General features: G+C 42.7%; 1 protein-coding gene across 4 annotated transcripts in view; it reads left to right on the forward strand.

Annotated features, from left to right (window-relative positions):
• Positions 1–25,194, forward strand: part of shank1 (SH3 and multiple ankyrin repeat domains 1) — a 76,249-nt gene that overhangs the window by 35,777 nt on the left and 15,278 nt on the right. For all 4 annotated transcript variants that reach the window (XM_061748654.1, XM_061748651.1, XM_061748652.1 and 1 more), the window contains exons 9-18: positions 849–965; positions 1,178–1,255; positions 1,383–1,449; positions 1,705–1,874; positions 1,997–2,121; positions 2,609–2,772; positions 3,786–3,899; positions 7,511–7,586; positions 24,630–24,712; positions 24,785–24,909. In XM_061748654.1, the coding sequence (XP_061604638.1) occupies positions 849–965; positions 1,178–1,255; positions 1,383–1,449; positions 1,705–1,874; positions 1,997–2,121; positions 2,609–2,772; positions 3,786–3,899; positions 7,511–7,586; positions 24,630–24,712; positions 24,785–24,909 (1,119 nt within the window). The remainder of the gene's footprint in view (positions 1–848; positions 966–1,177; positions 1,256–1,382; positions 1,450–1,704; positions 1,875–1,996; positions 2,122–2,608; positions 2,773–3,785; positions 3,900–7,510; positions 7,587–24,629; positions 24,713–24,784; positions 24,910–25,194) is intronic.

Raw genomic sequence — 25,194 nt, forward strand, 5'->3', positions numbered from 1 at the left:
ATCATCAATCAATGAAGACTGAATGAATGAATGAAGTCATTGTCATTGTATAAATGGTGCTTTGAAATACTGTATAGGGCCTTATGTGAAAGTGTGTGTGTTAACCATTGGCGTGCAAAGCTTCGGTGATGCCCGGGGGGGGGGGGTGGGGGGGGCACGTGAGAAGTATACGCCCCCTAACCCGATTTGTCGCCAGGGAGGGGCGATCGGCGATGGATGCACACCGGCTCTTTATGCCCCAATAAACTGGTTGTATAAACCCTAAAGCCCATTGTCGCCGGAGCCACCCCCCACTGCTGGTGGCGTTCATGCAAAGTTCTTAAAATATTATATAATATTCAAATCCAGTGACGATTGTGGTGTCGCATTAGATTTTCCACGACCTGTGGGTGTCGCAAGTGCTCCATCCATTGTCCCAGACAGGAGGAACAAATGTCACTGAAAACAGCGGTAAAAAGAAGTCTTTGTTGGTGAGACTCTTCAGGCTGGCTGGGGATGGAAGTTAATTAATTTAGCGTCCGGGTGAGAAATCAGATGTCTGCGTCTCAGCTTTAATGAGCTACTTGGGACTGGCTGATAATTCATTTAGCGTCCGTCCGCAAAGTTAAGCCTCCTCCTGCTTCTTCTTTGATGAACAGACAAAGGTTTTCCTTAGATGTCTTGTGTATGCAGACTAACGCAGCGGGCAGCCGAGGCAGGTATGTGGAACAGCGCGAGACTGGGGGTTGCTGGGTGTTGTCTTTATTGGCGTGTCCGTTACAGTGTGAATGTTTCTAAATGCGTGCACGTGTGTGGCTGAGTGCTTGCACATGAACATAGGTGTGATCGTGTGTGTCGTTGACCCTCAGGCGTGTCAGAACGGCAACTCTCAGCACCTGGAGCACCTTCTCTTCTACGGGGCCGACTCCACCTCCCAGAATGCATCTGGAAACACTGCCTTGCACATTTGTGCTTTATACAACAAGGTGCACCTTACATGAATAATACATTTACTTTCCCAAGTACGATCAGTGTCTTGACCACAACATGAGGTACATCAAATGAGATCCAGGTTGAGAAATATATGCTTAACAGCACAATCCCACTCTCATTAGGTTGTGCAGGTGTACCTAATGGTGTGGTCTGTGACTTTATATTGGCAATGAATGCACATTGTTTTTTTTAATGATTCTTGTAGGAAAGCTGTGCACGAATTCTGCTCTACCGAGGAGCCAACAAAGAGACAAAGAACAACAGCGGCCAAACACCCTTTCAGGTAATGCGGGAAAGCCCGACTACTTTAGCATTTGTTCTTGGTTAAAAAAACAAAACCAAAAAAAAAACCAACAACCTAAAAGCAAATTAACGAGTTTACGACTTGTGCTGTGCTGTCATTCGATCAGGTGGCCGTCATGTCCGGTCATTTCGAGCTGGGGGAGATCATCAAAAACCACCGGGACGCCGATGTAGGTCAGTCTTTGTGTCTCTTACTTTACATTTTTTTTCATCTGAAAAGATCAAAAGAAGTTCATTAATCATGAAGATCAAGTGGAAAGAAAGATGAGGTTTTGCTGGATAAAAACATTCACCCTCTAAACCTACTTCCCAACTCCTTTACCCCCTAATCCCATACCCACTGTTTTAACCCTAACATCCTGACTCCCTCACCTTCCAATCCCCTAATCCACTAATCTCCTAACCCCCCCCCCCCCACCCACCAACCAGTTCCCTTCGTGGAGTCTCCAAAGTACGCCCCCCAGAGGCGCGAGAGCACGCAGACCCTGACGTTGCCTCACCCGCACCCGTTCCTGCGCGCCAACAGTGACAGCAGCATGAATTTACCCGACTGGATGGCGATGCCCAACTCACTGAGCACCAACATCGTGTCTGTGCAGGTACCCACCGGAAACAGTTTTTTTGGACTTTGGTACTTTTATACCTTCCTGACCCTCGTAAGCCTCAAATAGGCCTCAAATTGCAGATATTTAAAATGAATAAATGACATTTTCCTTTGTAGGGATTCAAACACACAGGAACCATCCGCAGCTCCAGCAGTCCCCGAGGAGCCAGGACGCGATCCCCGTCCCGAGGCAGGATGGGGGAAAAGGAGGACCGCAGCCGGCAGCAGAGTCGCAAACAAGGGTGAGAGGAGAACGACTTTTGACTTCATGTAAAGTGAAACCTCCGAAGTCAAATAACGTTTGTTCAAAATCTGAACGTTTGAATATACGTGCGCTGTGATTGGCTGGCGACCAGTTCAGGGTGTACCCTGCCTCTCGCCCAGATTCAGCTGGGATAGACTCCAGGACGCCCGCGACGCGAGTGGATATAAGCGGCATGGAAAATGGATGGATGGATGTTTTTATAAAGTACAATAGATAAATATCGATACAAGTGTTCTGAGTTGAGTGTGTGTTCACAGAATGAATAAAAGTTGTATCTCAAGGCACCACTGTTTATACACCAGAGTTTAAATGTTATTTTCCTCTTGAGGGATTCGAATAAATGCAGAATATATACAATACATTAAAAATGAATGAAAAATTGAAAGCTATGCCTTTTCTCAATGTTTTTGGATGGAACCCACTCACTCATTTTACGTCGTGTACATTGGAAATGTTCCCTCCAGGCCCACTGCCACTCCTGCCGCCACGGGTTCCGCTAGCACCCAGACGGCAGGCCAGCGTCGCCGCCTTTACAGCGCTGTGCCGGGCCGCGTCTTCGTGGCCACGCGAGCGCACTCGGCCCAGGGTGAGCGGGAAATCAGCTTCAGCAAAGGCGACCGGGTCAAAGGTGAGCACGCTCGGAGGCCTCTACGCGACGCCCATGCTGTGGTTCCGCCCGTCAACATCTCCGTGCTGCCGTGGAAATATCTTTCAACTTTTTAAAGATGTCGTGAAGCGAACGCTCAAATTATTTCTCACCGCGCAGATGCTGTTGAACATTTCATTTCAGCGAGCGGCGGGATTTAAATTTGAATTTTCAAGGTGGCATTTAACAAACTGAAGTACATTTACACAATTGTAATTGTAATTATTTTTTTTTTATAATCAACACTATTTTCCATTAAATTGAATTTTGCAGTCCTTTTTTATTCCAATTGTATTTTACCTCATTTTAAAATTCTATTTTATTACATTCTATTAGATTTTTTCCACAGAAATAAATCTGTTTTATCTTTTTTTAATTGTATTGTTATTATTGTATTTCATTCGTTCCATATAATTAGATTTTGTATTTTCATATTTTTAATTTTTATTCTAATCTTATCTCAATTTTCAATTCAATTAAATGATACTTGATTCTCTTTTCTCTATATTTTGTCCAAGTATTACAGTACAGTATTTCAGTGTATTCTGTTTCATTCTGTTTGTTGTGATTTCATTGTATTGTACGATATTTTTCAATTAAATATATTTTCAATTTATTCTATTGTAATTTTACTACCCATTTTATTAAATGTTTGATTTTTCTTTATTTGATCTTAACTTCATTTTAGAGAGTAAAACAAGTACTGTACTCTCTGTCTCTCTATTTTATTGTGCTTTTATTTTAGTTTATTCTCTGTATTTCATCCAATTTTGTATGGTTTGAATGTGATTCCATTTTATTGATTTAAGTCGAACTTTTAGGGCAGAAATTTATCAAAAGTGATGCAGTAAGGGAATGCAAAATGTTAAATGCATGTGCTGTATGTCTCTGTTCTGTGTGTCTGTTGTCTGTGATTTGTGGATGTGTTATGTTTTTTTTTTTTTCTCTCCGGGTGTTACCGACATGATGTTTTTTTTTTTTTGTCTCGTCCGTAGTGTTGAGCGTGGGTGAAGGCGGCTACTGGGAGGGAACGGTCCGCGGTCGCACCGGATGGTTCCCCTCTGACTGCGTGGAGGAAGTGATGCTTCGAAGTCAAGAAACCCGATCAGGTCAGTTTTAGCTTTATTTTTTTGTATTGTTTCTATTGAATGGAATTCAACATTCGATCATTTATTTTACTATGAAGCCCAATCAGATCAGTTTTGTTTTGGGTTTTTCAATTAAATAAAATCTAATTCGTATGGTTAGCACATCTGCCCCACAGTTCTGAGGACCCGGGTTCAAATCCCTGCCTCGCCTGTGTGGGGTTTGCACGTTCCCCCCTTCCCGCGTGGGCTTTCTCAGAGTACTACGGTTTCCTCCCACGTCCCCAAAACATGCATGCAAGGTTAATTGAAGACTCTAAATTGCCCGTAGGTGTGACTGTGAGTGGGAATGATTGTTTGTTCATATGTGCCCTGCGATTGGCTGGCGACCAGTTCAGGGTGTACCCCGCCTCTCGCCCGACGATAGCTGGGATAGGCTCCAGCACGCTCGCGACCCTAGTGGGGAGAAGCGGTACGATGAATGAATGAATGAATAAGAGATGAATTCATGAATAAAATCAAATTGAAAAAATGTTTAATTGTATTATTTTTCTATCATTTCAATTTCAAAGTCAAGAAGCCCCATCAGGCTGGTTTTATTTGTATGATTTCAATTAAATAAAAAAAACAAATCTGTTTCGTTATTAACATATATAAGTCCAATTAGTTAGATTTTATTTTAAAATGTTACTATTAAATCAAATTAAACATTTTCTATTCTATTTCATTATTTGTCTGTCCCCTCCTTGAGCTGTCAATCTTATCGTGGTGGAGGGGTTTGTGTCCCAATGATCCTAGGAGCTAAGTTGACCCTGGCAGGGTCACCCATGACAAACAGGTCCAAGGTGAGGGACCAGACAAAGCACAGCTCCAAAAAACCCTATGATGACAAACAATTCAGGAAGACGTTTTCCTTTTCACGGACGCGGGTCACTGGGGCCCTCCCTCTGGAGCCAGGCCTGGAGGTGGGGCTCGAAGGCGAGCGCCTGGTGGCTGGGCCTGCACCCATGGGGCCCGGCCGGGCACAGCCCGAAAGGGTAACGTGAGTCCCCCTTCCTATGGGCTCACCACCTGTGGGAGGGGCCATAGGGGTCAGGTGCAGTGTGAGCTTGGCGTTGGCCGAAGGCAGGGACCTTGGCGATCCGATCCCCGGCTACAGACGTTGGCTCTCGGGACGTACCACGTCACCTCTCTGGCAGGGTAGGAGACCTGGAAGGGCACGATTGGGAGGAACGCCCCCCCCCCGATCAGAACCCGAGCGGTGTTCTGTTTTTGGACTTCTGTGCTCATCACGGATTGTCCGTAACGAACACCATGTTCAAACATAAGGGTGTCCACACGTGCACTTGGCACCAGGACACCCTAGGTTGCCGTTCGATGATCGACTTTGTGGTCGTGTCATCGGACTTGCAGCCGCTTGTCTTGGACACTCGGGTGAAGAGAGGGGCGGAGCTGTCAACTGATCACCACCTGGTGGTGAGTTGGCTCCGATGGTGGAAGCAGATGCCGGTCCGACCTGGCAGGCCCAAACATATTGCGAGGGTCTACTGAGAACGTCTGGCAGAATCCCGTCAGAAAGAGTTTCATCTCCCACCTCTGACAGGACTTTGCTCATGTTCCCGGAGAGGCGGGGGACATCGAGTCCGAGTGGACCATGTTCCGCGCCTGCATTGCTGAGGCGGCCGACCGGACCTGTGGCCGTAAGGTGGTCAGTGCCTGTCGTGGCGGCAATCCCCGAACCCGTTGGTGGACACCAACGGGCCTGTGGGACCCCTGAGGCGGCTGATGGGTACCGGCTGGCCAAGCGGAATGCAGCTTTGGTGGTCGCTGAAGCAAAAACAGCATGGGAGGAGTTTGGTGAGGCCATGGAGAAAGACTTCCGGACGGCTTTGAGAAAATTCTGGTCCACCATCCGGCGTCTCAGGAGGGGAAAGCAGTGCACCATCAACACTGTGTATAGTGGGGATGGGGCGCTGCTGACCTCGGTGGGGAGAGTACTTCAAAGACCTCTTCAACTCCACCGACACGCCTTCCCATGAGGAAGCAGAGTCTGGGTTCTCTGAGGCGGGCTCTCCTATCTCTGGGCTTGAGGTGGTTAAAAAGCTCCTCGGTGGCATGACCCGGGGGGTGGATGAGATTCACACGGAGTTTCTAAAGGCTCTGTATGTTATGGTGCTGTCCTGGTTGACACGCCTCTGCAACATCGCATGGACATCGGGGACAGTGCCTCTGGATTGGCAGACTGAGGTGGTGGTTCCCCTTTTTAAGAAGGGAGACCGGAGGGTGTGTTCCAACTACAGGGGGATCACACTGAGCAGTGTGGTTTTCGTCCTGGCCGTGGAACAGTGGACCACCTCTACACCCTCAGCAAGGTCCTCGAGGGTGCGTGTGAGTTCGCCCAATCAGTCTACATGTGTTTTGTGCACTTGGAGAAGGTGTTCAACCGTGTCCCTCGGGGAGTCCTGTGGGGGGTGCTTCGGGAGTATGGGGTACCGAACCCCCTGATACTGTTCGGTCCCTGTACGACCGGTGTCAGAGTTTGGTCCGCATTGCCGGCAGTAAGTCGGACTCGTTTTCGGTGAGGGTTGGACTCCGCTAAGGCTGCCCTTTGTCACCGATTCTGTTCATAACTTATGGACAGAATTTCTAGGCGCAGCCGAGGTGTAGAGGGGGTCCGGTTTGGTGGCCTCAGTAATGCATCTCTGCTTTTTGCAGATGATGTCGTTCTGTTGGCTTCATCAAGCCGTGACCTCCAACTCTCACTGGAGTGGTTCGCAGCCGAGTGTGAAGCGGCTGAGATGAGAATCAGCACCTTCAAATCTGAGATCATGGTCCTCAGTCGGAAAAGGGTGGCGTGCCCTTGCCAGGTCTGGGATGAGATGCTGCCCCAAGTGGAGGAGTTCAAGTATATTGGGGTCTTGTTCACGAGTGAGGGAAGAATGGAACGGGACATCGACAGACCCAAAGATCTTGTTCTTTGAACAAGAACAAGATCCTGGTAATAATTGTATTTACCATTTGTTTTTTACTTTTATTGCATTTTTTAAAATTATTTTCCATTTTTTATTGTATTGTTGGATGTTTTTTCTATTACATAAAACGAATCTATTGAATTGTATCTTACTGTATTTTTTGTTTTATTTTAATTATATTACATATTTTATGAAATACCTATTGATAAACGTAACGCAAATGTAATACATTTATTTTATTCTCTCTTATTTCATTGTAATTGTATTTCATTTGTTATATTTCACGTGCTGTTTTATTTGTTTTTATAAAATTTTATTGTATTCGATTTTTTTTTCAATAAAATTAATTCAATCAATTTGATTTTAATTTAGTTTAATTTTATTACATACATATTTATATGACAGTAATTTATTTGGCACCTCTTTATTTACTATTATGTATTTTTTCCATTTTAGTCTTCAGTAGTTTCGATTGTATTATTTATTTGATTGTATTTTATTTCAGTTATTTTAACTCTAGCTTATTTCTGTTTTATTCGTGATCGAATTCACTGTTTCCCCCTCTTTATTTTACGGCACTATTGTATTATATAGTATTGTGTTGTGTTATATACTGTACGTATTATTGGCATTAATGTCAATTAATTCTGATTATAATTCCAGAGAGCCGTGGGGAGCGTGCCAAGCGTTTGTTCCGTCACTACACGGTCGGCTCCTACGACAGCTTCGACGCTCCCAGGTAAGAAAAAGACTGCATGGCGCCACCTACAGTTACACTGGAGTGCTTCCTCACGGTCGCCGTTGCGAGTGTGCGTTCATGTGTTTGGACACGCAGCACATGCTGAGTCACACCGCTTAAGTTGTTGTTGTGACTGCGACTGTTGGGGTGCGGGACACCGTGATGACCCTTCCCTGGAGGAGGTACCAGCTGTTTGAGGGTTTGCGGGGAGTTTTTTTTTTTTTTGGGGGGGGGGGGAAGCATGGCGAGGGGGACGAGCGCCATACCAGCTGTTCATTTCACTCCAGCTCGACTCGTACACTCATTTCTAAGGAGAACACATCGATTGCTGCTCAGTTGTTCCCTAAAATGATCAATTCGGCGCTAACTGATGCTAAGCTACTGCTAGCATGTTAGCATAAAAAAAAAATAATTGAAACGAGTATGTGACTGGAGGGCAAGATGTAAAAGTTTTTAATCCTATTATTAACATATGAGTGGAAAAATATGCATACCTTATGCAAATGTACTTATTATTTCGATTATACGCGTTACATTTTGGAGAAAAGGCTCATTTAAATGAATGCAAAAGCTAGCACGTACAAACAATTAAACTCACCAGCATGGGCGTCGAACTGGGAGGACAAAAAGGGGACAATTCTCCCAGGGCCCTGAGCGTTTGGGGGGCCCCTCGCTTATGGATCTGCCTTATCACAGTTTGCACCTAGGTTGCTATTTTGCTCGGTCAGCATAACAACTGCTAGCATATTAGCATCCTACCTCATCGCAGTTGGCAATTTATATATATATATATATAAATATATTTATATTTCTTTATTTATTTTTTATCCTTGGCATGTATTATTTACGCGATCTCCACCTCTTATTTGAATCTCTGACTGTTCTTCTTCTCCGGCTAAGTGTGTTTGACTCTGGTAACGTCATATTTTATTGATTTCAAAATGCTTTTCGTCACGGTGGATAATTCAAGCGGCGGCTTTTAGTCTGCCACGGTACACGGGTCAAATCCCCCGCAGACGCGCCTGTCATCCGTGACTGTCGCAACGTCCCTCTGTTGTTTTTTAATTTAGCCGAGAACCCCCCCCCAATGCACTTTTTAATTGTCCGCTCCCCCCCCCTGTGGTGTCTCCATCTGGAGGCCACACGGTGAAGGGCAACAAAGGGGACACTTTTTTCTTTTTTTTTTTTTTTTCCTTTCCTATGCAAATGTTCCAGGAAGTCCACTTTGAACATGGACATCTTGACTCTGAACTGTTCTCCACAATAATTTACATTTCAAGTATGTCATAAGTTAGCATTGCTAGCCCTGCCTTGCACCAGAAAGCAAGGTTATCCACGACAAAAGCAAGACAAAAAATTCAAGGGAGTATTGTGTATTAGGGACCACACTGGAAATAAAATATCAAAATGTATTGCATAAATACATATGTATTTTTTTTTTAGTGTAGAAATGTTTTATTTGTTGTGGGGAAAAATAGTACTCATACAGGAAGTAAGTATTTTTCAGAAATAAAAGGGTGTAATATTACTCGACTAATACGACTGTATTTTCTCAGAGAGGTTTTTTATTATTATTATTGAGGAAAAGTCGTAATATTACGAGAATAAAGTCATATTTTTACAACAAAAATTTAGTGGGGATTTATTCAGAAAAACTACAATATTAAGAGAATAAAGTCATTTTGTCAAGAAGAAAGAAGTAAAATTATAAATATATAATAAATCAGAATATTTCCAGACAAAAAAAGTAGTGATCTTATAAAAAAAGTCGTATTTGAGAAAAATGCTTAACATTGCAAAAATAAACTCATATTTTAGTAGTTATTGTCTGAGAATGGTTAAAGTATTCTTTCCGATTTTTTTTTTGGGAGTAAAAATGTTTAAAAAAGTGTTTAAATGTTTTATAAGGGCATATCCCCCAGACCTCTCCCCAAAAAGCATAATATTATGAGAAAAAACCCCAAATATTATTATAATATAATTTAATATTATTATTATAATATATAGCATATTTTTCTGGAGTACACTGAGTACAATACAGTGGTGCCTGAGATACAAGTGACCCGACTTACGAGTTTTTCGAGATGTTTTTTTTCTTTGACTTGCAAGCGGAGCCTTGAGATACGAGCACGGTGGCATGGTGGCAGTGACTCAAGTCTTCACAACTAGCAGCCCTTTGGCCCAAGTACTTACTGGAGCTGAGACCATCGCCACATACTTTATATTCATTCACATGTCTGTAGTAGGCGGCACAAAACAAATTTGACACTAAAACGTCAAACTTACATCATTATTATCTGATGTTGCTGAATCAGTACTGCACCTTGACACCATAGATACGTTCATGTTTCACGGTTGCCCTGTGTGCTGTAAATTAGGCAATTTGTGGCGCATTCTTGTCGACAGTTCCCCGAGGAGTTCTACTGAAGCTCCCACCCCCAACCAAATGTCGTAAAGTGGTCTGAGCGCTGATGACTTCTCCAGTGTCCTCATCTGACCTGCCGTTGCCCCTCCAATGATCTCATGCGGAGGAGATGAACAGACTGCACGTGTTCATGCGGATAACGGCTTGCTTCTCATCTCCAAATACGGCAAAGATAATCAGCGCATATGCTTGCCTACCAGCGCTGACTGGCTGCTTATCTGGAGAAAAATCACACAGTAACTCGTGTTGTTTTTCAAAAGGTGAACTAAATTCTGCATTCGATAAAACTGGGAATTTGCAGGCTCCTGCGAGGAAATGAGAACCCTTCTTCAATCCGTTAACATCCACTCATACCAAACAGCCGGCGGCCATTACGGCTGTGCTTGGTAGAGCTTCAAGATGATCTGGACGGACGGCTGTACTGCAAAAAGGCGAAATCTTACCGAGGATGTTTGTCTTCTCTCTATCCAAACTAAACTGATTGCACTGAGAATAAGACGCATCCCCTAAAAAGTAACTTGTTTTTGGACAAGTCTCACTTGTTTCAAGCTAACATTTACTTGAAATAAGTAGAAAACCTGCAGGGCGCCGTTGGAAATTCAGCTACTGTGAGTCGAAGTCGAAGAAGAAGAGGTGGAAAGCGGGTTCTTCGGTAGAAATAGAAGAGTAAAGCACAGAGCCTAGAACTGAATGTGGGGACTTTGAATGTTGGGACTATGACAGGAAAATCTCGGGAGTTGGTTGACATGACGATTAGGAGAAAGGTTGCTATATTGTGTGTCCAGGAGACCAGGTGGAAAGGCAGTAAGGCTAGATGTTTAGGGGCAGGGTTTAAATTATTTTACCATGGTGTAGATGGGAAGTGAGAGTCGTGATTGGTGCAGATTGTAACGGACATGTTGATGAAGGAAACAGCCACTGCAGCCAAGGTGATCAGAGAGGCAGGCAGGAGAGTACTTGGTGTATCTTCTGGCAGGAAAGGAGAGACGGAGACTTGGTGGTGGAACCTCACAGTACAGGAAATCATACAAGGAAAAAGGTTAGCTACGAAGAAGTGGGACACTGAGAGGACCGTGGAGAGGCGAAAGAAATACATTGAGATGCGACACAGGGCAACGGTTGAGGTGGTAAAGGCCAAACGAGGCATATGATGACGTATGCCAGGTTGGACACTAAAGGAGGAGAAAATGATCAATACAGATTGGCCAGACAGGGATAGAGATGGGAAGGATGTGCAGCAGGTTAGGGTGATTAAGGATAGAGATGGAAATATGTTGACTGGTGCAAGTAGTGTGCTAGATAGATGGAAAGAATACTTCGAGGAGTTAATGAATGAGTAAAATGAGAGAGAAGGGGGAGTAGAAGAGGCAAGTGTGATGGACCAGGAAGTGGCAATGATTAGATGTGCAGAGCTGTGGGAACTATAGAGGAATAAAGTTGATGAGCCACACAATGAAGTTATGGGAAAGAGTAGTGGAGGCTAGACTCAGGACAGAAGTGAGTATTTGCGAGCAACGGTATGGTTTCATGCCTAGAAAGTGTACCACAGATGCATGATTTGCCTTGAGGATGTTGATGGAAAAGTACAGAGACGGAGCTACATTGTGTCTTTGTAGATCTAGAGAAAGCCTATGACAGAGTACCCAGAGAGGAACTGTGGTACTGCATGCGGACGTCTGGAGTGGCAGAGACGTATGTTAGAATAATACAGGACATGTACGAGGGCAGCAGAACAGCGGTTAGGTGTGCTGTAGGTGTGACAGACGAATTTAAGGTGGAGGTGGGACTGCATCAGGGATCAGCCCAGAGTCCCTTCCTGTTTGCAGTGGTGGTGGATAGGCTGACAGATGAGGTTAGACTGGAATCCCCGTGGACCATGATGTTCGCAGATGACATTGTGAGCTGCAGTGAAAGCAGGGAGCAGGTGGAGGAACAGTTAGAAAGATGGAGGCATGCAATGGAAAGCAGAGGAATGAAGATTAGCCGAAGTAAGACAGAATACATGTGCATGAATGAGAGGGGTGGTGGGGGAAGAGTGAGGGTACAGGGAGAAGAGATAGCAAGGGTGGAGGACTTGAAATACTTGTGGTCAACTGTCCAGAGCAATGGTGAGTGTGGTCAGGAAATGAAGAAACTGGTCCAAGCAGGTTGGAACGGGTGGAGGAAGGTGTCAGGTGTGTTATGTGACAGTCTCTGCTAGGATGAAGGGCAAAGTTTAGAAAACAGTGGTGAGGCCAGCCATGATGTACGGATTAGAGACAGTGGCACTGAAGAGACAACAGGAAGCAGAGCTGGAGGGAGGCGGAAATGAAGATGTTGAGGTTCGCTCTCGGAGAGAGCGAGTATGTTGCTAGAAGGATGATGAGGATGGAGCTGCCAGGCAAGAGAGCGAGAGGAAGACCAAAAAGAAGGTGGATGGATGTCGTGAAGGAAGACATGAGGGCAGTTGGTGTCAAAGAGGAGGATGCAGGAGAGGCTTCAAGCTCTTCAATGGCATTCTCTGTTTAACTTTACTGTCAAGCTAAACATACAACTGCTAGCTTAATGCTAACACACTATGCAAAACTCCGTAGACAGCTCAACCCAACTGGCATTGATATTGCGGTTGTTACGGTATAACCCTATAAGCAACTGATGGTTGAACACGAACAGTACAGCAACACATGTCGACCGACAATATAACGATACACACGGGCATATAACAGCGGCACCTTGAGATACGAGTTTAATTTGTTCCGTGACCATGCTCTTATCTCAAAACAAATTTTCCCCATTAGAATAAATTGGAAATCCAATAAATCTGTTCCAGTCCTAAAAAAAAAATATATATATATATATTTTTTAAAACGTTTAAAAAAAACAGTATATTGTAAAATATAGCCATAAAAACATAATAGAAGATAATTTAAAAAATATGAACTGGTTTTATGAAGTGTAATCAAGCCCAAAGTCTCACACATGTCCACACACACTGGTTTCATTTCGTGCCTGTGCCTTTAAATAATACGCCTTCTCTCTCCCTCCCTCCCTGCCCACACTCGCTCAACCCCTGCCCCCTCACGTTCTCTGCTCCCGTGTGTCTCTCGTCAGCAACCGGATACGTGGCCAAAAGTTTGAAAAACTTTCACAGTGCGGCATTGTGTACAAACGCACGCTAACAACATTTGCGCCTAACATGGCGTTCAGTTCTTCTTTCATGTTTCTGTGGCTGTGGTTGTTCCAAATACACGTGTCATTCTTTTTTTGTTTTAGAGTTAGTTTTCAAGTAAACTCCAACTGGTAGTGGCAATGTACAGCTTGAAGCCTCTTTTCGGAAGAATATTTGTGTGTAAAAATGTGAAATGACACAGCGAAAAAGTATTGAACACATGACGAAAGGGGGTGCAAAAAGGAATGGAAAGCCAAGACAACACCTAAAATCTATCAATAATCGAACAGCAATCCAGCCCCTTGTCAGTGCAAATAAATATCAGCTGGTTCAGTCCTAATCGATGGCCTACAAAAAGGTCTCATTGCAAAGGTTTGAGTCGAGACACATCTCATGATGGGTGGCAAGAGCAAAGAGCTGGCTCAAGACCATCACAAAGTAATTGTTGCAAAACGTAACGATGGCATTGGTTACAGGCGCATATCTACGCTTCTGAAGGTTCCAGTGAGCACGGTTGGGGCCATAATACTTAAGTGGAAAGCCAATGATGCCACCAAAATTTGCCTCAATCAGGTACTCCTCATGAGATTTCTGACAGAGGAGTGCAAAGAATAATCAGAAGAGTTGTCCTCGAGCCAAGGACCACCTGTGGAGAGCTTCAAAAAGACCTGGAATTAGCAGGTACTGTTCTCACAAGGAAAACAGTGGGTAATGTAATGTACTCCGCCGCCATGGCCTGTATGCACGCTCGTCACGCAGGACCCCATTGCCGGAAAAAAAAAAGCATGTCAAAGCTCGTTTAAAGTTTGCTGAACAACATTTGGACAAGCCACTTAAATACTAGGAGAATATAGTCTGGTCTGATGAGAGTAAAATTGAACTCTTTGGATGCCATAATGCACACCACGTTTGGAGGAGAAATGGCACTGCACATCACCCTAAAAACACCATACCAACAGTGAAGTTCGGAGGTGGGAACATGATGGTGTGGGGCTGCTTTTCAACAAATGGTACTGGTAAACTTCACATTATTGAATCTACCAAGACATTGTTGACAAAAATATGCTGCCATCTACGAGGACGATGAAAATGAAACGAGGGTGGACATTTCAGCAGTATAATGATGCAAAACATACTGCCAAGGAAACTCGCAATTGGTTTCAAAGAAAAAAAAATAAAGCAGCTAGACTGGCCCAGCCAATCATATGACTTGAATCCAATCACAAGTCTATGGAAATAACTGAAACTAATGGTCCATAAAAGAAGCCCACGGAACCTTCAAGATTTGAAGACTGCTTGTGTGGAGGAATGGGCCAAAATCACACCAGAGCAATGCATGCGACTAGTTTCTCCATACAGGAGGCGTCTTGAACCTGTCATTGGAAACAAAGGCTTTTTTTTTTTTTTTTACAAAGTATTAAATAAATACCAGTTAGCGTGTTCAATACTGTTTCCCTGTCATTTCACATTATTACACATAACTTAATTTCTGAGCTTATTTGTTCTACTTTAAATTAAAGCATGAAATCATGATGCACAAACTAAGTTTTTACGTTCTATTTCATTCTTACTATTGTCTGTTTTTATAAAGTTACAATAGCCTACAGTTCTATTTTCATATTTCAAAACATGTTAAAAGTTTTGTTTTTGTTTGGAGCAGACTAATGGCGTTTCTCTTGATTTGAATTATGAGTGTTTTGAGTTAACGAATCAAACTCCTAAGTCAAGGCACAGCTGTGTATGGTATTGTTACTGCAACGTTGGGTATCGTTGGCCGACATCCATCTAAACTACCGCCGAAAACATTTTTATACACTATATTGGGACACCAGGCCATTAAACAACCATGCCATTTATTACACAACAGAAATTAAGACGATGATTTGTTTAATTCGTGCGTTGTTGTGCTACAAACCCTGGCCGGCAGCACAAAGCCCCGATATTGGATCCGTATCCCGATTTATCCCGAGTGCCGGATTTGTTCCAAATTAGCCTTCAAAGATTTCCGTCTCCATGCTGAGAGCGACAAAGAGACGCATGCAGATGGGGCTTTGATATGACTTCATAGTCTAATTGTCATACCGCAGAGTCCTTGACGCCTGGATGGAAACCGGCCAACCGCACGCAAGCACGCGGCCCCACATGTGGACATTTGAGCGAGAGGAATGACAGCCATATTTGTTTTCGGAAAAATAATAATTTTGGGTTAAAAAAAGGCCTAATGAAGTTTTAAAAAAGTATAATAGTGGCATTTTTTTTATAATAAAAAAGGTATATGACTGAATATTGAGTATTTTTCAAGGAAAGGTAATGCGTTTTTTTTTTGGTTTTTTTTTTCGAATGAGTAGTGAGCTTCTGTAAATAGTGTTTAAAAAATGGGAAAAAGGTTCATTTTGGGGGGGAAAGTTATAATCTTACAAGCTTGAAATTGAATTTAAAAAATTAAAATAGTTTTGTTTTTTTTAGGAAAATGTATTTTAGAGAGAAAATGTTGCTATCTTTCAAGACTAGTATTTTTTTTATTAACACAAAGGCATAATATTATGAAAAAAAAATCCTGAAAAAAAGGCATATTAAAAAATATTCGCCATTTCAGTCTGATTAAAAATAAGTTCATATTTTTTTCCAGAAAAAAAGTTTTGATTTTTCAAGAGGAAAGAATAGTATTCTTTTGAAAATAGTATTTTTAAAAAATTGGAAAAAATATTTTTTGGGGGTTGAAAAGGTTATACCATATAAGAAAAAGTCAAATTTAAGAAACAAAAATAATGCATTTTTTTTTTTTTTGCAAAAATTTTATTTTTATTGTATATAAACTACATGTATATAGTCGTATTTTTTTCAAGAAAAAAAAGGCATAACATTACTAAATATTACATATTTTCCAAGGAATAAGTCATACAATTAAGTGAATTAACTCATATTTTATTTTTCCCTTAAAAGGTGGGGGTTTATTTAAAAAAATAAAATAAAATCTTTCAACAGGAACAGGTAGTAGTAATATTTTGTAAATAGTCTTTCAAAATTATTGGAAAATAAGGTTTATTTTTGGGGGAAAGGGCATACTATTATTCCAAGAATAAAGTATAATTTAAAAGAACTGAAAAGTTCATATTTTTCTTACAAGGAAAAAGTAGTATTTTGTGGACAGAATGTAGTTGTCTGACAAGAATAGTCTTTTATTAAGAAAAAGGAGTAATATTACAAAAATAAAGTATCGTTTCAAGGAAAAAGTAATAACATTTCAATTTTACTTTACATTTTAGAAAAAAGCAGCGAGAGGAAATAGTGGGAATCTTTTGAAAATAGCATTAAAACATGTTGAAAAAGGTTTCATTTTTTGGGGGGGAAAGGTATACTATTACGAAAATAATTTAAAATTAAAAACTGAACTTGTTCTCTTTTTGTATAAAGTAGTATTCAGCTAGAAAAAAGTTGAATGGTCTTATTTTAAAGGCGTAATATTATGAAAATAGTAATGTTTATTCAAGAAAATAAAAAATAATAATGGATAGATGGATGCTTAGTACTACTCATTAAGTATTGCAACTAATACAATTACAAGAATAGTTGTTGTTTTTGTTTTACCCAAAAATTATATTTTATTGTCCCCGATGGCAGTTCGATATTACTTAGTCTAATAGTCTAATTGTCATAGCGCAGTCCTTGACGCCTGCCTGGAAACTGGCCAACCACACACACAAACACATACACGTACACACAGATGCACATTCGTGCTGTGAGAGGAGCGCCAGCGAGCGCTGCGATTTTCCTGCGAGAGATGAGAGGAATGGAAGCAGGGAGGGAAGAAGAAGTAATGGCTGGATGAAGGTGGTGTGGCGGTGCAGGATGGAGGGGGTGCGCGACTCCATGGATGACGACCCTGTAGTCGGCTCCTTGGACTGAGAGATTGGTGGTGATGATGATGATGTGAGTTTATACCTCTTCTTCCTGTCTGTCCCGTGCATGTTTGTTTAGAGCTGCTGTGCACACAGGGCAACAAAATGGTTGTGCAATAGTAGCATACGATACCAGACAATACCATACCAGCAGTAGCTGCAGCCACTGCGTGATAATGAACATATTGGTTGAAAACCATCGACGGGGGGAATACAGAGATTTTACATTTTGTGACAGTGACGATATCGATATTTGTATTTATAATGGACAGTATCGTAAGACTACAAAACAATACATGCAACTATTGATATTTAAACTACAACCCCAATTCCGATGAAGTCGGGACGTTATGTTAAACAAATAAAAACAGAATACAATGATTTGCAAATCAGGCTCAACCTATATTTAATTGAATACACTACAAAGACAAGATATTTCATGTTCAAACTTGATTTTTTTTTCGCAAATAAGCAAAAAAGCTGGGACATTTTCATGTTTACCACTGTGTTACATCACCTTTTCTTTTAACAACATTCAATAAACGTTTGGGAACTGAGGACACTAATTGTTGAAGCTTTGTAGGTGGAATTCTTTCCCATTTTTGCTTGATGTACAGCTTCAGCTGTTCAACAGTCCGGGGTCACCGTTGTCGTATTTTACGCTTCATAATGCGCCATACATTTTCAATGGGAGACAGTTCTGGACTGCAGGCAGGCCAGTCTAGTACCTGCACTCTTTTACTACGAAGCCACTCTGTTGTAACACGTGCAGAATGTGGTTTGGCATTGTCTTGCTAAAATAAGCAGGGGCGTCCATGAAAAAGACGTTGCTTGGATGGCAGCATATGTTTCTCCGAAACCTGTATGTACCTTTCAGCATTAATGGTGCCTTCACAGATGTGTAAGTTACCCATGCCATTGGCACTAACACAGCGCCATTCCATCACACATGCTGGCTTTTGAACTTTGCGTTCTTTTCCTCTTAGGCCCGGAGGACACGACGTCCACAATTTCCCAAAACAATTTGAAATGTGGAATCGTCGGACCACAGAACACTTTTCCACTTTTCATCAGTCCATCTGAGATGAACTCGGGCCCAGAGAAGCCGGCGGTGTTTCTGGGTGTTGTTGATAAATGGCTTTTGCTTTGCATAGTAGAGTTTTAAGTTGCACTTACGGATGTAGCGGTGAATTTATTTACTGACATTGGTTTTCTGAAGTGTTCCTGAGCCCATGTGGCGATATCCTTTCCACATTGATGTCGGTTTTTGATGCAGTGCCGCCTGAGGGATCGAAGGTCACGAGCATTCAATGTTGGTTTTCGGTCTTGCCGCTTACATGCAGTGATTTCTCCAGATTCTCTGAACCTTTTGATGATATTATGGACCGTAGATGATGAAATCCCTAAATTCCAATTGTACGTTGAGGAACATTGTCCTATTTTCTCACGCACTTGTTCACAAAGAGGTGAACCTCGCCCCATCTTTGCTTGTGAATGACTGAGCAATTCAGGGAAGCTTCTTTTATACCCAATCATGGCACCCACCTGTTCCCAATGAGCCTGTTCACCTGTGGGATGTTCCAAACAGGTTTTTGATGAGCATTCCTCAACATTCTCAGTCTTTTTTGCCACCTGTCCCAACTTTTTTGGAACATGTTGCAGCCATCAAATTCTAAGTGAATGATTGTTTGCTAAACACAATCAAGTTGATCAGTTTGAACAACATGAAATATCCTATCTTTGTAGTGTATTCAATTAAATATAGGTTGAACATGACTCGCAAATCATTGTATTCGGTTTTTATTTGTTTAACACAACGTCCCAACTTCATTGGAATTGGGGTTGCAATAAAACAATGTTTTTGCGATATTTTCCCGACGATACGACACTATCTTACACTTGTAAATTACCCGCAAATACTCGTGTATGGCACTGCTAGAGGAGCATTATATTACAGTGCACATTCCTTGAAAACTGGTTTTAGCATCAAATATTTTGAATAGTATTCTTCCACTGGATATTTTAGTTTTATTGAGACTAGATAAGAGTCGTATCTATAATTGGATCAGAATCGCTAAGTTCTTATGAATTCTCATCCCTAATCACGACAGAGAGAGATTTGTTTTCCCTCTTCCTGTTTTTAGTAAAGTGTGTTTTCAGCAATCAGCCATATTATCGACATTTGACGTGATGTGTATAGATAATACAGCCCATAGACTGACCTCCCTGTCTTTAACCAATCATCTCTCTCCGTTTGTGAGTAGTATTACATCATCAAAATAGTCCCGTGATGATTGACAGCTGTCTTTAAATTGGACTGAAATGTGCGTGTTTTTTTTTTTATGAATGGGACTTTATGACAGTGAAGTGATCGAACGCATGTGTGGGTTTGCATGAAGGCCCCGCCCCCTTCCTTGCAGAAACCCACTCACCTATCTCCAAAGCATCTCCCTTCCTCCTTACGCCACCTCCCTTCATCCTCCCCTTCTGTCGCATCCAACGCAGCTCCCACTCGCGTCTTTTTAAGCATGAAGGGGCTGGGGGAGTGCGGCCCGCTCCCACTCCCGTCCTCTTTCTCCTCCTCCTCCTCCTCCTCCTCTTCCTCTTTTCCTCCTCCTCGCCTTTCGCCTCTCGCCGCTGTCGAGAAGGAGAGGGAGGGGAGGAAATGGCGACGGGGGCATGCGGCGAGGAGGATCTCTCCCGCTCCCTCTCCCTCTCCTCCTCCTGGCCGATGCTGGGTCCGGTGAATCGGAGCATCTGGTTCATTTACAGGTACCCGTCGAGCCTTTTTTTTTTTTTAACACCTGCTCCCGCCTCTCCTCGGCGTCGCCGTGGTAGCCGGAGGCAGGAGTCGTATGCATGCACGTCATGACTGGCGGGATCGATTGGAGCGACTTGACAGATGTTGCGGCGCCTGGATGTGTTTTGATTTTGTGTGTGTGTGAGGCACGTGTGCCAGCATTTCACTGAATGAACATGCGTGAGCCGCACACACACACATACAGACTGTTGGTGTCATGCCTCTGGATTGATGGCATATGTTGTGTGTGGTAATGTTGTTGTGTGTTTATCAGTGCATGTGAGTCTCTTATTATGCAGTCAAAAGCAATGTGTTCTCGATCCACCTTCCATTTGTGCCAATTTCTAACGGATTTGCCCCATACGAAATGATAGAATTGATCACTTTCATGTGGTTGAAGTTAAAAGTCACATTTTAGTATCGTCTAATGTCCTGCAAGTACAAAAAAGGAGCAGTTATTGTTGTTAAAAGTAACACGTTTACCTTTGGGTTTACGGATATGCTTGTGAAACGTTATGCACACACACACAGACACAAAAAAAAGCTAAATAATACACTCATTTTCGGCAATTTGTACCATCTCGGGGAAAAGAACACTTGCACGAAGTGAGCTTGATTATGGTACGCTTGCTCTTACACAGACAAGTGGGATAGGTTGGATATTTTGGAGAGGTGTACATACACAGAAAACACCAAAGAAAAAACTCACGCTAAGCAATCCATGTCATGCTTGGGTAAAGTACACAGACCTCCGTATTACTGATAAGTGACACCTCGCACAATAGAAATAACCAGAACCGCTCAAAGTAATCCTTTCACACATCTGTGCCTGAATAGCGGGTTGCGCGTAGCCGTGGTGTCGTGTGTTTATCAGTGCTCGTTGGATGAGGCGGAAGAGACGTTTCTCATACTTGGTATTACTGACAACCCACAATAGAAAGAACCAGCACTTGAAATAAGCTACGGTCAGGAAAGTCGCAGTAAAGCAATGGTGAAAGTACTCGAGCATGGATGCAAGATCGCTCGGTCGAGGATTCAAGAGTCAAGGGTCATGGAAAAAGACAAAGAAAATCCACAGCCATACTTGGGCACAGTCCACAACCCTAGCCCCCGGCTCGATTCGGGAGAAGCGGTCTTGAGCACGGTAACGCTTGCTCTGAGTCCTATAATTGACCCTAATATTTCACCTGCTTATCACTGTTAACTGCCATCGTTTTTGTATCTTGACGCGAGTAAACATGCTCAAGCATGGCTGTAAGTCAACCTCTCCTGTAGAGGGAGAAGTAACGCAACCAAACGCTCATGCGAGACAATCCATACCATGCTTGAGCACAGTTCACGTCTTTCACGGGTGTAAGAATCGAGCTCGAGCCTGGTCAGCTTCCTCTTACACATAGATCAGTCGAATAATAGATAAGAATGTCCAATTCCTTGGACCCCTGGCATGGTTGGAAGAAGCGGGCTTGAGCACAGTACGCTTGGTCTTACAGATGTATCAATGTAAATGTTGCAAAACAGCCAAGGAAAACTCACGCTAGGCAATCAGTACCATGCTAAGGCACTCTTGACAACTTAGTTTTGAGCGCTGTGTGCCGTGCCAGAGCACGGGAACCAACCCTGTCCCAGCATGATTGAAGGAAGTGGGATTGAGGATGGTACGCTTGCTCTTGCATGGACAGTGCTGCAAGTAAACATACCGTACCGAAGCCCGGTACGGTACAGTAAGGTACGGCCCAACGGGAGTGTACCGTTAAAAAACGGAAGCTGTGTCATGTCTCATCCCGTCGCATGGGGGGGGGGGGGGGCAGTCGGGGGGAAATATCGAGGGTTAGCCTTTTTGAGGGTCTCACCCCCAAAAGAGGCGTTGTACCCCCAAAGCCACAATCTTTTACTTTATTTTACAGCAGTTGTCCACCTGCTTGTTGTTTGTCTGAGATGAGCTTGCGGCACTGCAACGCTGCTCCGATTCTTCTATTGTGTGTGTGTGCGTGTGTGTGTGTGTGTGTGTGTGTGTGTGTGTGTGTGTGTGTGTGTGTGCGCATGAGAGAGAGAGAGAGAGAGAACAAGCATCTGAGTCTGAAAAGCATATGGTTGCACAACAGAGTGGGGGAATTATAGTAGTCTTGGCGGGATTCACGGTAGTTTTTATTTATTTATTTTCATATAGTAGCTTTAATTTTACCTGCAGAACGTTTGGAGGATTTGTGATAATTATAATTTTTACCAGTGCAATTTTGGGAGCCTTTACAGTAGTCTTTTTACCTGCGCAACTTTTGGGGCTTTACGATAGTCTTGTTTTTAGCTCCGCAGCTTTTGGGGGATTTGTGGTTGTTTTATTTTCACCTGCACAACTTTTGGAGGATTTATGATAGTCTTATTTTTACCTGCACAGCTTTTGGGAGATTTTAACCTACGCAATTTTAGGTTTGGAGGATTGATACTTTTTCACTAGTTTAACCTCCGCAATTGTCGAGGTGTCTATGGTCTTATTTTCGCCCACACAACTTTTGCTGTTTTTAAATCACATAGATCATTTTACACTTGAGACTATGTGCGTCGTGGGCAGAGGTGGGTACCAACGCGCTACATTTACTCTGTTACGTTTACTCAAATAACATTTTGGATAAATTGTACTTGTCCGAGTAGTTTTAGTGAGTATTTATGTTCAGAAGAACACAGTACTTTTTCTTACTTGTTACAATAATCTACATGCCGTTCGTGTGCGATCGATTGCTCCAATCCACCGTGATTAACACAGTGATGTTTGACTCAGGTTCACCAATCAAACACAAGAAAGTCACCTGTCTGCACACAGTCTTTTATTGGGCTTCGCGGGCCAATCAAAGTGAGTGGTGACAGCCGCCCCCCCGCGACTCGTGTTTACATTACGGACTATGAAAAACAACAGCTTTAACATGCAGCGTAGTTTTGTCACTGCCCAAACTTGGATATTGCAGCCCACTTCTAACTTGAGAAAGCACCTTGCGGTAAGTTGCAGATGTTTTTGCTGTTGTTTTGGCTCTGCATATGGCAACATTAGCCCTATTTTATGGCCATAAATCACTGTAAAGCATATCTTCTGGGGTACGTTCTGTTCGCTCTCTCTCTCTCACTCACACACACAATCAATAAGTCTGGTCAGCAAACAGCTTTTTCATTCAGTCATTTTTGTGGATAAAGCAAATAATGTTTCTGTAAGGCCCTACGCATGTGTTGTTGTTGTTTTCCATTTAAAATGTTTTAAATGTGGCAGGTGTGTGAGGACTCCCATTGAACATGAGTTTGAATGTGATCTGTTACTTCTGAACACAGTCACACGGCAGTTATAAGAGGGAGCGCATCCTTGTGCAACCAGATTTATTTGTATTTAAACTTTATTGAACCAGGTAAAGCAGAACATCTCTTTTGCAATGGTGACCTGGCCAAGAAGGCAGCAAGTGCTCAGACGCACATCAATACGAGATCCCTGATCCCAATCTTACTTGAACCTGATCCTTTATTTGTGGATACTGTAACATACATTATTTATTAAACGTTATTGCCAGTGTGTATTAATAACTCCTGCTTTGAGGTGTTTCTTTTTTGGAAGGGGAAAAAAAAAAAAAAAAAAAAAAAAAAGCAGAGAACTGAATTAAAACCCATAGAGAGTCGACTTTGTGGAACCGGGCTGATAAAACAAAGCAAAGCCTTCAAATGTGTATGACATCAATGCAAACATTTCTCTCCCTCGTTACTCATGATCTTGTCTTTTTTTTGTAACAAAAAGTCTGTTCTTGTGCATAATGTGACAGCACCATCAAAGTGTCTCATCAGTTGTTGTTGTTTTTTTTTTTTGCAAACTCCCCAGCAAGGCTGAATTTGAACCCGGGTCCTCAGAAATGTGAGGCAGATGTGCTAACTAGTCGTCAACTGTGCCGCCCTACTTGTTTTTAATACAGACAAATATCACTCTATATAAAAAGAATGGAAATAAAGAGAAAGTGGTTTTATAAAGTGTAATTACTGTACATAATGTAGTATCCATGTGTTGGATGTGTGCCTTTAAGGGGCATGGACTAGAGAAGGGACATCAGGAGCTTGGAGTCGGGCGGTTTGGCAAGTGTTAATGTCTTCTACATACTTCTCATTTTGTGTTTATATATTTGACTGTCCCGTTCAATGAATGGGTGAAAGTGCATCGGCGACTGTGGCTCTCTTTGGCCACATGCAGCTGCTAATAGGCTAATAGCTATTAGCCGCTAGTGGAGTCAAGGACCGACGTTTGGACAAGGCCAGTACTCCGCAGCCTCGCTCCATGCGCCACGCATAGATCCTCACAAAAGAGACACTTAATGGAAAGTGAAATGTTTGTTACATTTGCTAGCCCACAAGCTAGCGAGCGAGTGAGCTAACAAGCTAGCGAGCGAGTGAGCTAATAAGCTCGCTCGACCGTGGCAGGGTCGTCCAATAGGTCAGTAAGTGCCTCGCTCGGTCTTGTTGTGTGTGGGTCTCCTCGCCACATACAGTGTATCAGAGAGAGACACGGGAAAGTTAACTGTTCATTATGTTCGCTACGTACCAATCTACAACTCGTGACTGACTGGATAAACTCGTAAGTCGAGGCACTCATAAATCAAGGTACCACTGTATTGTAAGTGCAGAAAATGTTTGTGATTTCATTACAAATCCACCATGACCCTGTATCAAGACGAAATGTGTACGTGGTGATGTCTTCAGACGGGGAAGTGTTGTTCACATGACATCTCACCTGCTTGTTGCACTTTTCCACCAGCGACTACATCATCAAGGAGAAGACGGTGCTTCTGCAGAAGAAAGACAGCGAGGGCTTCGGCTTTGTGCTGCGAGGTGCCAAAGGTGAGGAGGAACGACGACTACACGACAAAATGTAAACAACAACAATGATGCAGATTTCTTGTCATCTTCCAGCTCAGACTCCCATCGAGGAGTTCACCCCGACGCCCGCCTTCCCCGCTCTGCAGTACCTGGAGTCGGTGGACGAGGGCGGTGTGGCCTGGCGGGCCGGTCTCAGGATGGGCGACTTTCTCATCGAGGTAACTCGTACTCATGGCTCTTTGTTTGGTTTTTTCTTCCTCAGAAAGAAAATTGGTTACAAAAGAAACAATATTAAATCGTATGAAACGCCACAAAATGGTTTGACACCTTTGCAGTAGGAAAGAAAATTTGATTTTATGATTTTATTTATATATATATTTTTTTTCTTTTAGAAAACTGTATTTTCAAAGTTAAAGTCGAATCTTCAAATGCAACACTGGTCAGACAACAGTTTTCATGATGTCAGAGTTTTAAGAGCCGTAGGCAAAAAAAATAAAAAAATA

Source organism: Phyllopteryx taeniolatus, chromosome 16 (assembly GCF_024500385.1).
Source record: "Phyllopteryx taeniolatus isolate TA_2022b chromosome 16, UOR_Ptae_1.2, whole genome shotgun sequence".
Taxonomy (NCBI): domain Eukaryota; kingdom Metazoa; phylum Chordata; class Actinopteri; order Syngnathiformes; family Syngnathidae; genus Phyllopteryx; species Phyllopteryx taeniolatus.